At 41.2% G+C, this 11,774-nt stretch overlaps 2 protein-coding genes and 1 long non-coding RNA gene across 4 annotated transcripts; all 3 read right to left on the bottom strand.

Moving 5' to 3' along the window:
• Positions 1 to 471: 471 nt before the first annotated feature.
• Positions 472 to 1,736, bottom strand: LOC121989706. Its single transcript, XM_042543902.1, has 2 exons — positions 1,595 to 1,736; positions 472 to 1,228 (listed from the first exon to the last, which is right to left on the bottom strand). Exon 2 carries the CDS (start codon positions 1,089 to 1,091, stop codon positions 546 to 548), a length of 546 nt encoding a protein of 181 aa, XP_042399836.1. The 5' UTR covers positions 1,092 to 1,228; positions 1,595 to 1,736; the 3' UTR covers positions 472 to 545.
• LOC121989704 (probable carboxylesterase Os04g0669500) lies at positions 1,506 to 3,982 on the bottom strand. Of its 2 annotated transcripts, none has more exons than XM_042543898.1 (6): positions 3,689 to 3,982; positions 3,159 to 3,211; positions 2,682 to 2,805; positions 2,477 to 2,598; positions 2,076 to 2,183; positions 1,506 to 1,819 (listed from the first exon to the last, which is right to left on the bottom strand). In XM_042543898.1, exons 1-6 carry the CDS (start codon positions 3,966 to 3,968, stop codon positions 1,730 to 1,732), a joined length of 777 nt encoding a protein of 258 aa, XP_042399832.1. In that variant the 5' UTR covers positions 3,969 to 3,982; the 3' UTR covers positions 1,506 to 1,729. The 2 variants fall into 2 exon arrangements, with proteins under 2 accessions (XP_042399832.1, XP_042399833.1); XM_042543899.1 differs by having other exon boundaries at positions 3,730 to 3,945.
• A 1,242-nt stretch (positions 3,983 to 5,224) lies between these two features.
• LOC121989707 lies at positions 5,225 to 8,777 on the bottom strand. Its single transcript, XR_006114307.1, has 6 exons — positions 8,589 to 8,777; positions 7,726 to 8,409; positions 7,523 to 7,630; positions 6,427 to 6,556; positions 6,136 to 6,305; positions 5,225 to 6,038 (listed from the first exon to the last, which is right to left on the bottom strand). It is a non-coding gene; the product is annotated as an uncharacterized LOC121989707 (long non-coding RNA).
• Positions 8,778 to 11,774: the final 2,997 nt, after the last annotated feature.

Here is an 11,774-nt window from a genome sequence, read left to right as displayed (position 1 = left end):
TCTTTGATAAATATCAAAGTAATACGTATTTTGATAAATTTAAATCTCTACTTAAGCCTTTTAATAAATTACCGTATTAAAATTTTTGATAAATGATATATATTGATACAGTTCAGAATATCTTATCAGCAGTCCTTTTAAGTAATTACCAATATAAAAAGGTATTAAATAGTTAAATTTCTTTATTAATTTTGTCGGTTTGGATTATTACGTCACTATTCGTGCAATTTTATATTAAAAAAATATTTTCCTTGAATAAATTATTTTTTAGCGAATAAGTTAATTCATGTTCCATATTTTCTTATTTGAAAAAACATAAAATTGAATTAAAAGAAAATCAAAAATTTTATGGAAACTATCTTGTTCCTGAAGGAGTGATTGTTTACACTGAGCAAAAAGGCCATTGTGTGCCAAGAAGTTAGAACCCTAGTTATCGTTGCGACAAAGCAAAAACAAGAGTAAGATCACTTCTTCCATCAAAATCTGACCTTCGAATGTCAAAAATCCTGCCTTTTTTTCTTTCCCATTTCAATTTCTCAATGAGTTCACTTCCAAACGCGCCAAAAATTTTCACCGATGAAGCTCATCAATCCCCTCGCAGAGCTCTTGCTTCCATTAATGGTGGAGTCACTGGCACGATCGTCGCACTCGTCGCCGTCGTCGTCATCCGGGAAGTGCGTCGCCTCCGGCGCCGATTTATCTTCCTCTGCCATCGAGGTGGCCTCCAAGTTGGCTCCCTTCGTCCTCCGCCTCCGGTTGCGGCGGACGCGGCCGCGTTCCTGCTCCTGCCACTCGATGCCCTCCTCCACGGCGTCGATGATGCGGTGGATGAGTTTCCGGTTCGGCGATGCGTCCCACCGCGCCCAGAAGCTCTTGTAGCACCCGAAGCAGCGGCATCCCAGCTCCGGCAGGTGTTCCCGCTGGCGGGGCCACTCCCCACCAGAGGAGAGCAAGTAGCCGAGGACCTCCTGCTCCTCGGCGGACAACGCGACCGCCAGCGCCAGCACCGCCGACGGGAGCGCCGCCAGGCGGTCGAGCTGCGGGGCGGGGTGAACCCCCCGCGCCGCGACACTATTGGAGGGCTTCTTCATCTGCAAGATCGCTTTTTGAAGGTCTGGATGCGGAAGGAAGCAGGGGAGGCGCAGTAAAAATGGTTGCTTTGGATTGAGAGTTTGGTGAGGAAGGAGGATGAGTGATGGAAACAGGAAGTGTTTTAGCTCCCGTGTAGCTGTTGAGCCACAGACACCATTAATTAATGAAGGAAAAGGGCTCCTGGTTTGTGTTTTGTCTGGTTTAAGAAGAGGGTTTGGTGGAAGAAGGGAAAGTGGGGAGGGAAATTACTACTTCCTATTGGTTAGACTTGTAGGGATGCATTGTCGATTGTTTAATTAATGTTAAAATGCATTGCTCAAATATTCCCCCCATAACATTCTTAAAATTTTGCAGTGGGGAAATCAAATTAGCACTATAACTAATCCGATTTTTAAGATGTTACAAATCCTCAATAAAAAAAATGACAACTTCATTAACATGTTCATCAATATTCTCACTTGTATGCCTAAAAATTTGACAACAGTTTGGAATATCCACTCACATGAATTGGCAAACAAGATGGTGTAGCAGTTGATGCATAGCCATAGCAAAGCCTATGGTCAAGAGAGGGTAAATGATCTGTTCTTCTATTGCCAAGCATGATCGAAGTATTGTGAAGAGAAGTTGGTGATGGTCTTCATGAAGAACTCTTCAGACGAGCCTTGATCCACGATTGAAGATGCAGCAATTCTTCCGTGGTGATAGAATGACCAACATTAGGATAAGCCTGCAAATTCGAAAGGAACTTAGATGATAATAATAGAATGGAGCTAACACTTTTGGGGACAGTGGAAGAGCTGAAGGAAGAAAATACAGGAGAGCTTTTTCCTTTTGACTACTTAATTTCAGAGTAGCAGGAGAAGTTCATTAATCTTCTTTTCGCCTTTTTTGTTGAGGAAAACTCAGGGGAAAGAAAGACATTTTAAAGCCTTTTTTATGTTCTAATTCCCATGATGCAGAAGGCAATAAGCTAAGGCGATTACCTTGAATTCACAACTCATACCAACTTGCTCAAGAAAAGGAGGTCCAGCTTGCCCCGCCTCAAATAATACAGTTCTGTCTGCCATACCATGAGACCAGAGAATAGGTGTCTGCAACCATCCCATATGACAAAGGAACAAGTAAATAGAAATGGATTTAGATAAAGTGGGGAAAAAATGTACGTAGTCAACATGTACATTTCTTGCAACTGCCTGACCAACTAGTTTTCAATATGTTTGTTCCCTGCCGATCATTGTTAAAGAATTGTGTATCGTTGGGTGTAATGTAAATACTGAACTAGCATAACTAGAAGCTGATCAACAGGGAACTTAAAAGTTAAAACATAAATGTATGAGTTAAACTATATATATTGTTAAGGTGGCAAAGGATCCTATTGAAATACCTTTTTGGCTTCTGGAGAAATACGTTCAATAATTGATGAATTCAAAGAGACCCATCCACTAAAAACTGCACCACCTCCCAAAGTTCTTGGGTAAAGCAATACACTTGCCAATGTCAAAGCGCCTGTAAAATGTTAATCACCCAAACCAGCTTCCATTATCGTGTTATTATAAATTGTCAAAGTAGGGTGTTTTTTTTTTCTATACCTCCTTGGCTAAATCCACAAACAAATATGTTTTCAGGGTTTACTCCATTGTCAATCTCTTTGTCTATCATAGCATGCACGTTCTGAACAGCTTTAAGAACATCGCTTTCATTTTTGGGGGATTCCTGAATTTATCAGCAAGGCATTAAATTGGTTAGGAAAATTTCCAACTACTAAAAATTTAGATTACAGGCCTCTCAGTATTGATGGGTGAAAAAACACACGTCTGGTCTAATAAGATAAAAGAATGGATGACAGTGAACAACTATTTTCCAGGATTTAGTCATGCTAGATTCATATGGACAAGTGTTATTCCCAATATTCATGTTCAAGCAGTGTTATTTAACAGCTAGCTAGATTGTTTACCAAAGAACATTTGATCATAAGAGGAAGTTACCAGTGAAGTAAGACAATTTGCAATGACTAGTCTTAGCATTGAACAAGAACTGAAACGTGAATTAGTTAAACAAAAACTTACAGAAGTCACAGGTATCTCATAAATGTCAAACCAGGAAGGCATTACAGCACCATCTGCAAAGTAAGAAAACACTACTTTATTCTCCTAGTAGAAATACTACGTGGTATCAAATGAAAGATAGTTCCTTGGATGAATGAAAACACTACTTTATTCTCCTAATAGGAATACTGCATGGTATCAAATGAAAGATAGTTCCTTGGACGAATGCATATAGTTCAAACTTCACTTAGTAGGTTCCTACTGACCAAACACAACTAGTACCCCTTCCAAAGCATAAACCCTAGATCGGAAGCATCCTAGTTTTGCGCAAAAATGGGGAGAAATGCTACATTTTGCATCCAAAAAAAGGTGTGTTTTTCCTCGTCGAAACGACACGGGAATTCAGTGGTGAACTTATGGCTTAATACCGGTGTGGATCAGAAGCGGAAACCGATAACAGAGTTACTCCAATTGCATCAGCACGAAGCCTTGCCCTTTTCAGTTGATCTTTATAAACAAAAGGAAATAAAGGAGCGTATAAGGGATGGTACAGTTGCAGGAGACGGAAAAGTGAGGGGCGGACGGGAAGGACCACTTGGAGAGCTTGAACTCGGGAGCGGAGAAGAAGGTCCGGATGGGCTCGTTGGCCGGTCCGGAGTCGCCCAACCCATGCAGCCAGAGGATGAAGCTACGCGCCGCCATCGGATTTGAGGACGGATGCAGGAAAGACGAAGAAGGGAGTCCCCGACGCTGAAGGAGGACGGCTAAGAAGAAGAAGACGGCGACGAGGGCGGCCGTGAGAGGCGACGAGAACATAGGGCGGAGTCGCATTTACTAATGTAAAGCCCAAGATAGGTAGATCCAATTAATAAGAGGCCCAAATATTTTAACAAAAGCCCAATTTATGGGAAAAACAGATGTTTCATTAACTCTATTTAAATTAATTATTAAATTTCAATTTATTATTCTTTTTGAATTTTGAATTATATATTTTTATCTTATTTTATAAAATAATTAATTTAATTATATTATTTTCCATATCGGGGGTGTCTAAATCAACTGAAGAGAAGTTTAAGCTAATTGATTAGGTTAGCAAATCTTATAACCATAGTTATTTGCTAGTTTAAAGCCATAATTATAACTCAAGATGATCATCATTTTCTCATAACTAACTAATTAATCGATATCTAAATTTAGTGTGCAACAATCAATGTAAATCTATATATAGCAAATCGTTATAACAGTTTGTTGGTAGTGTATTTTGTCCCCCTTCTTCGCATACTAACGTTATGGTAAATCGTTATAAGCATTGTAACTTATTCCTCTCCGCATCGCAATGCATAAACAAAGCTGGCACACTTGTTCTTTGTTTACACTACTTGCATTGTCCTCCTCTCTCCCCTCAATCTCTGCTACTCATACCGCCAGCCTTTATCTCCGGTTGACTCACGTCGACTCCGGCCAACCCTTCAGCTCGACCGGCCGCATTAATCGCTTCATGCAACGGAATTACCATTGTCAAAAAGTTCTCGAATCCAAGCTAAAAAAATAGCCTTCCTACTTCCTTCGATGTTCCCGTCAAAGCTTCCATGTTTTATTACATCATAGTAAGCATTTATGGCCCGTCGAAATCCTCCACCTTCTCCAAGCTCCCCTGCTCCAGTCCTCTGTATGATTACCACACAAGCCCATCAGCATGCCAAAATGTCAATATGTTTATGGGTCGGCAATGATCAACGGATTCTTGGAGACGGAGACGTTTTTGCTCGACACTGAGTCTGCGACGACCAACTTGACTATCCGCTGCAACAAACTTGTCAAGGGCACTTTTTCAAGCGCCTTCGCTATTATCGGACATGGTGTTCCACTTCGACAATGGCGCTGACATGAGAATGCCACAGATGAACATGTTCGCCAATCAAAGAACGAAAGCTTATTGCTTGGTTACGCGACCCGGGCAAAACGGAGACAAATTGACTATCATCGGCAACTACCAACAGTAAAATATGCACCGATGTAGCTTCAATAATGCTCTTGTTTGAATCCACCCCTGCAAGAGCTTTTAAACTGAATATTCTCATCTACAATTGATTTGTTGTTCATTCTAATTATTCCTTGATGAAATAATAAAGATTCTGTATTATATATTTATTTTTTACATTTCTAAATGTTTAAATGTGATTGAATGCCATGGCAGAAGCAAAACAATGGAAGAGATGGGTCAGCTTTTGATATGTTCAATCGTGAAATTGGGACTATGTTGTTTTCTCTTGCGACGGTAGGTAGCGACTGGGGTGCCCGTGCTATCTTTACTGTGAAGCATAATCCGCTTCTTGATCGCTGAAGTTTCCCTCTTCTCAATTTCTCCACTGATTGTGATCCAATCATCCGCTTCTGGCCACAATCGGCTTTGGAAAATTTCTCAACAGGATATACGATATAGCTTCGTTCCACCTCGTCAGGCCTCGATCTGGAGTCGAAGACTTGCAGAGAGACGTGAAACTTTTGAGGGCTAAACTGAAAGAGTGACGCAGATGACGCTGTGTGCAATGGGCAAATCGTCAATGAAGAAACTCGACTGTGGAAGCGGCAGGCCGATGCGTTTGTATTTGAGGAGATCGCCCATCCGCCACTTCCGCCTTCTCCTCCTCCTGTTGTGAACTTCTTCCCATTTTAACCGCCGCATCCTTCTCTTGTCGTGAAGCTTGCCCCATTTCAAATGATATCTTCAGGATGCAATAGAATTTGATCCATATTGTGAACCAGATTAAGGATGAAAATGCCAGGGTTATAGGCATCTACGGCATAGGGGATCGGTAAAACGACATTTTTGAAGCTAATCAACAACCATAGCTGGATCTCCGAGCTCAAGTTTGATCTTGTCATCTGGATTGTAGCATCCTGAGGATACAAATTGCAAAAGCATCAGATGGATTTGGCTCATAAGGTAGGATTGAATCTTGAAGATGATCAGAGTGAAGAAGATTGCGCTTTTAACCTCTTCATCTTCCTCAGGTAAAATAATTGTTTGTTTGTCAATAACATTTTGGATTTCTATGATCTTTATACATTGGGATCTGATTTCTGGTTGAATCATAACCCGTAAACCATCAAACCATGGAGGGAACCCCTGGCCCGCATCGTCAAGCTTCATAGGTTTCTAGGTATCTAAAAGGTTGAATAATTAGGCGAAATTCAAAGGATGATAAGAGTTCATTTAAAATATAAATTTTCAAATAAGATTGATAAGATCTACTCAAATTTGTGTAAGAGACAGCACTAAAATTACCTTTTGTGGGAGTGGCTGAGATTGTTGATGATCGACTTCTTGCAGTTTGCTTTTGGCTAAGTTGAAATTTTCCTGGAGAATGCAACAGAATGTTCATGACCATTCTGGCTAAGTTGAAGCCTCCTTCTCTCTGTATATAAACAAGCAAACAACAATATCAGCCCTGGAAGAGTTGAGATACCATCATCCCATTATTTGGCAAACAAGGCATGTTTAGTCACATACTGGGAATTTGGGAAATAAGAACATAATAAAACAAAATGAATCCCAACATCAGGTTTGGAAAGAGAAGTAAAAAAACAAATGAATCCAAAAAAACTGTATAGTTCCTGAAATAATTGGCTAACAACAAAGCATGAAGCTTACCCAACATTACAGGATAGATACAGAGTTGCTACAAGAGGTAGGTAGGAGTATAATGAAGATCAAACTTTTGTTGATGTGATAGAATCTAGAGTTGTCACAAGACCCATTGAAAGAGGTTCACAAAAGAAATTACTGTTTTTATGATAAAATCTGATGTAAACCCATCATATCCATTGGATTGAAGTTTTCTAGGTCTTTTTCAGCGAGTAACAATTCACAATCAAAATTTTAAAAATGACAACTTCATTAACATGCTCATCAATATTCGCAGCTGTCCCAACTCAATGCAGATAAATAATTGTGTGTAAAAATTAGATAACAGTTTTGAATATCCACTCACATGAATTGGAAAACAAGATGGTGTATCACTTGATGCATAGCCATAGCAAAGCTTATAGAATATGGTCAAGAGAGGGCCGAAAAATTGTGAAGAGAAGTTGGTGATGGTATTCATGAAGAACTCTTCAGACGAGCCTTAAATCCTTAATCCACAATTGAAGATGCAGCAATTCTTCAGTGGTGATAGAATGTCCAACATCAGGATAAGCATGTAAATTCGAAAGGAACTTAGATGATAATAGTAGAATGGAGCTAACACTTTTGGGAACAAAGTGGAAGAGCTGAAAGGGAGAAAATATATGAAAGAAGACAAGGGAAAGAAAGACATTTCAAAGCCTTTTTTATCTTCTAATTCCCATGATGCAAAAGGCAAGAAGCTAACAGTGATTACCTTGAATTCACAACTCATACCAGTTTGCTCAAGAAAAGGAGGTCCAGTTTGCTCTGCCTCAAATAATACAGTTCTGTCAGCCATACCATGAGACCAGAGAATAGGTGTCTGCAACCCTCCCATATGACAAAAGGAACACAAGTCAATAGAAATGGACTAAGATATAGTGGGAAAAAAATATTTAGGTAACTAAAATGCTTGACCAAATAATGTGGCAATTTGCATCCTCTGGAGGCCACAATCCAGACGACTTTGATCAAACTTGAGCTCGGAGATCCTATGGTTGTTGATTAGCTTCAAAAACATGGTTGTACCTATCCCTTATGCCATAGATGTCTATAACCCTGACATTTTCATTCTTAATCTGGTTCACAATATAGATCAGATTCAATTGCATCCCGACGATATCATTTGAAATGGAACAAGCTTCACGACAGGAGTAGGAGGAGGCAGTGGCTTGAAATGGGAAAAAGCTTCGCAACAAGAGGAGGAGGAGGTGGCGGATGGACCTCCTCAGGTACAAACGCCTCGGCCCGGCGCTTCCACAGTAGAGTTTCGTCATTGGCGGTTTGCCTCGTTGCGCACAGCCTCATCCGCGTCACTCTTCCAGTTTAGCCCTCAATAACTTCACTTCTCTTGCAAGTTTTCGACTCCAGATCTGAGGCCTAGCGAGGTGGAACGACATCGTATATCCTGTCGAGGAATTTCCCGAAGTGGATGGTGGCCATAACGATCTAGAAGCGGATGCTTGGATCGCAATCAGTGGAGAAACTGAAGGAAACTTCAGCTATGGAGAAGCGGATTAGCCCAAATGGTGTATTGGGGATTATGCTTTAATAGCAACGGCGCCCCCGTCGCTACCGCCGCAAGAGAAAACAACATAGTCCCTGTTTCAAAATTCAACACACACATCCATTTAATCCTTAGAAATTAAACAAAAATATGCTGTAAGATTTAAACTGTTCTTTGATCGCTTGCCTGAGAAAGTAGAAATTTAGCAGCAAATAACAATTAGCCTCCAAGAATGCAAATAAAATACAACCATCAAGGAGAAAAGGTCCTTTACCTCATCAGGTCCGATGGCCGATGGAAGCTTCGCCAACGATCGAGGAAGAAATCAACTGCGCTGGAACACTAAGTTCAAAGCGAAAGTGTTTAGACCGACGGGCAAACTGAAAGTTTTTCCGAACATCTAAAAAAGTTAACGCAGTTTTTTTTCCCTAAACGGGATATCCCTCCTGGAGTCCATCAAGAACAGATGGTAGCTTTTAATGTAAATGACTATTTATTTCTCAGTAAATTAGTTTTATAATTTTTTTTAGAAGAGCTATTTTAATATACTGACAAGTCAGACAGTCCCATAAAGTTAGACGGTAGGTTTCACAATTTTAAATCAAAAGCTGCCACATCTCTTCCATTTATTTTGTTTCTCAAATCTGTATTATTTCTCTAAAGAATCATTAACAACAAATTAATAGAAGAGGAGAAATGGTCGAGGGGGCGAGCACTTCGCCTTTGTTTCTTCAGTGGCACTGTGCCAATTTCACAAATCCACAAAGGCACAGAGTAGGGCTTGTCATTGATACAAACAAATCAATCTCCTCCCTGAGCATCGCATTGGGATTATTTATCTGGTGCAGTCGAAAGCTTAATCGACAAATGTTCTTGAATGCAAATGGTAATCCAACATTAAATTTTGCCGAAGAGAATGCCTTCTTTTCTACTTCAGAATCCATGACTGATGTGGCATGTAATACGGGGCAATAATATGGCAAAGTCAATAGTAGACGATGTGGAGATCAAAAGTTAAGAGAATATGACAACTAAGACCGGAGAATTCTTTAAAGGCCATGTCGATGATCCATAGAAGCAGTTCTCAAGACTCACTCCTAGTCGGTTTCTCAGCAGGCTGGATCATCAAGCCTTAAGTCTCTCATCCATTCCTGCGCGTCATCCCAATCAAAAGTCCCAGTCGACTTCTCAGTTGGTCAAGACTTTAGAGCTCAATCCCCTCGTACATTTTGGGGCACTGTCCCAGTCAAAAGTCCCAGCTAGCTTTTCAGCCGGTCGAGTCTTTAGAGCTTAGTCCCCTTATCCACTCCAGGGCACCATCCCAGTCAAAAGTCCCGGTCGACTTCTCAGCCGATCGAGCATTTAGGGCTTAGTCCCCTTATCCACTCCTGAGCATTGTCCTAGTCAAAATACCCAGCTGACTTCTCAGCTGGTTAGTCTTCAGGGCACAGTCCCCCTCCCTTGCTTACGGGTATGGTCCTAATTAACGCTCGGCTGATTGCTCAACCAGACGGATTCTCAAGGCTGACTTTTGCTTCCAGATGACGCTCCCTACACTCTCAGGTGGTCCTAACACCATTCTGACCATAGGTTAGCGACAAGGCTGTCAGAGAATTGTAACCACTCGTAGAGAATAACGGCTATACGTCAGAAAATATTCTGATACCCTGCTACCCTGCTACCTGAGCCACACGGAACTTTCCTCCACCCAATAGGAGTTCTCCGTACTCCATCCACCGCCCAACATACTCTGACACTCAACATTCTCTGATCTCTTATCATTGCGAAGGTTATGAAAGATAGTAGAGACCTAGGAAGGGGGAGGCCCTGGTCGTTCGTGAAATACATGAACAACTTAGCGTGCCTTTCTTTCAAGAAGTATTGGATGAAAAACTACCGAAAGGCTATAAGCCCCCGACTATTGGAGAATATAGGGATAACAATGACTTGGAGGATTACCTCCGAAAATTCTAGAACGCTATCATATGGCACCAATACAGACGACGTCAAATTTGATCTCGTCTGAAAGCTGCATCAGATGGGGGTGCCAATGACGAGGCGATAATGTTGACGGAGGGAGGACCTGCGCACACTAGAGATCAATCACCCAGGAGCGTTAGCTCTAAAAACTAGGGAAGAGGTCATTGACGAAGGCTCTCTAATACTCAAGTCAAACTGAGAGCCTCACGAATTGAAGAAATGAAGTAGATGCGTATGTGTATGCTACTTGGCCAAAGGGAAGAACCTCCATTTGTATACTATCTTTTATAACCTCCGCAATGATGAGAGATCAGAGAATGTCTAGTATCAGAATATGCTGGGCAGTGGATAAAGTACAGAGAACTCCTATTGGGTGGAGGAAAGTTCCGTATGACGTAGGTGGCAAGGTATCAAAATATTCCCTGACGTATAGTCGTTATTCTCTACAAGTAGTTACAATTCTCCGATAGCTTTGTCGTTAACCTATGGTTAGACCGATGTTAGGGCCACCCAGGAGTGTAGGGAGCGTCATCTCGTAGTAAAGGTCAGCCTTGAGAACTCGTCCGGCTGAGCAATAAGTTGGGCATTAATTAGGGTCATATACCCGTAAGCAAGGGGAGGGGACTATGCCCTAAAGACTGATCGACTGAGAAGCTAGTCGGGTATTTTGATTGGGATGGTGGCCAGGAGTGGATAAGGGGACGAAGCCCTAAATGCTCGATTAGCTAATAAGTCGGTCGGGAATTTTGACTGGGACAATGCCCTGGAGTGGATAAGGGGACTAAGCTCTAAAGGCTCAACCAGTTGAGAAGCCAGTCGGGATTTTTGACTGGGACGGTACCTCGGAATGTATGAGGGAATTGAGCTCTAAAATCTTGATTGACTGAGAAGTTGGCTGGGACTTTTGATTGGGACAACACCCAGGAATGGATGAGGGGCTTAAGCCCTGATGATCCGGCCTGCTGAGAAGCCGACCAAGAGTGGATCTTGAGAATTGCTTCCGTGGATCGTCGACGTGGTCTTTAAAGAACTCTCCAATTTTAATTGTCACCTCTTCTTAACTTTTGACCTCTACGCCGCTTGACTATTGACTTTGCCATATTATTAGAGCCCCCTATTATACGCAAAATCAATGACTGACATTGCCCAATCTTACATCTTTGATGATATCTTTTTCTCAGACCAAGAAAAGCAAGAACTCTGCACTTCAGGGTAGGAATGACAATTTTTCCCACGGATTTAGGGCCCCATGGGGAAAACCCGAAATGGGGATGAGGATCCCTGATTTTTCGAGGATGGGGCGGATTCAGGGCGGGTATGGGAATACTATCCCTATCCCCGAACTCGCCCCGAATATTATTATTATTAATATTAATAAATAATAATATGATTTTTTTAAAAAAAATATTAATAATAGTGTTAATATTAATATTAAAATTTTTGAAAATATGATTAATAATAATATTATTAATATTGATAT

Source organism: Zingiber officinale, chromosome 6B (assembly GCF_018446385.1).
Source record: "Zingiber officinale cultivar Zhangliang chromosome 6B, Zo_v1.1, whole genome shotgun sequence".
NCBI classification, from domain to species: Eukaryota; Viridiplantae; Streptophyta; class Magnoliopsida; order Zingiberales; family Zingiberaceae; genus Zingiber; species Zingiber officinale.
This window is presented reverse-complemented; position numbering and strand designations above follow the sequence as displayed.

Coding starts and splice junctions, on each gene's coding strand:
- LOC121989706 (XM_042543902.1), bottom strand. CDS start 1,091: ATGAAGAAGCCCTCCAATAGTGTCGCGGCGCGGGGGGTTCACCCCGCC.
- LOC121989704 (XM_042543898.1), bottom strand. CDS start 3,968: ATGCGACTCCGCCCTATGTTCTCGTCGCCTCTCACGGCCGCCCTCGTC. Junction 3,212..3,688: donor CTTTTCCGTCTCCTGCAACT/GTACCATCCCTT, acceptor CTTACTTTGCAG/ATGGTGCTGTAATGCCTTCC. Junction 2,184..2,476: donor TTTCTCCAGAAGCCAAAAAG/GTATTTCAATAG, acceptor GGATGGTTGCAG/ACACCTATTCTCTGGTCTCA.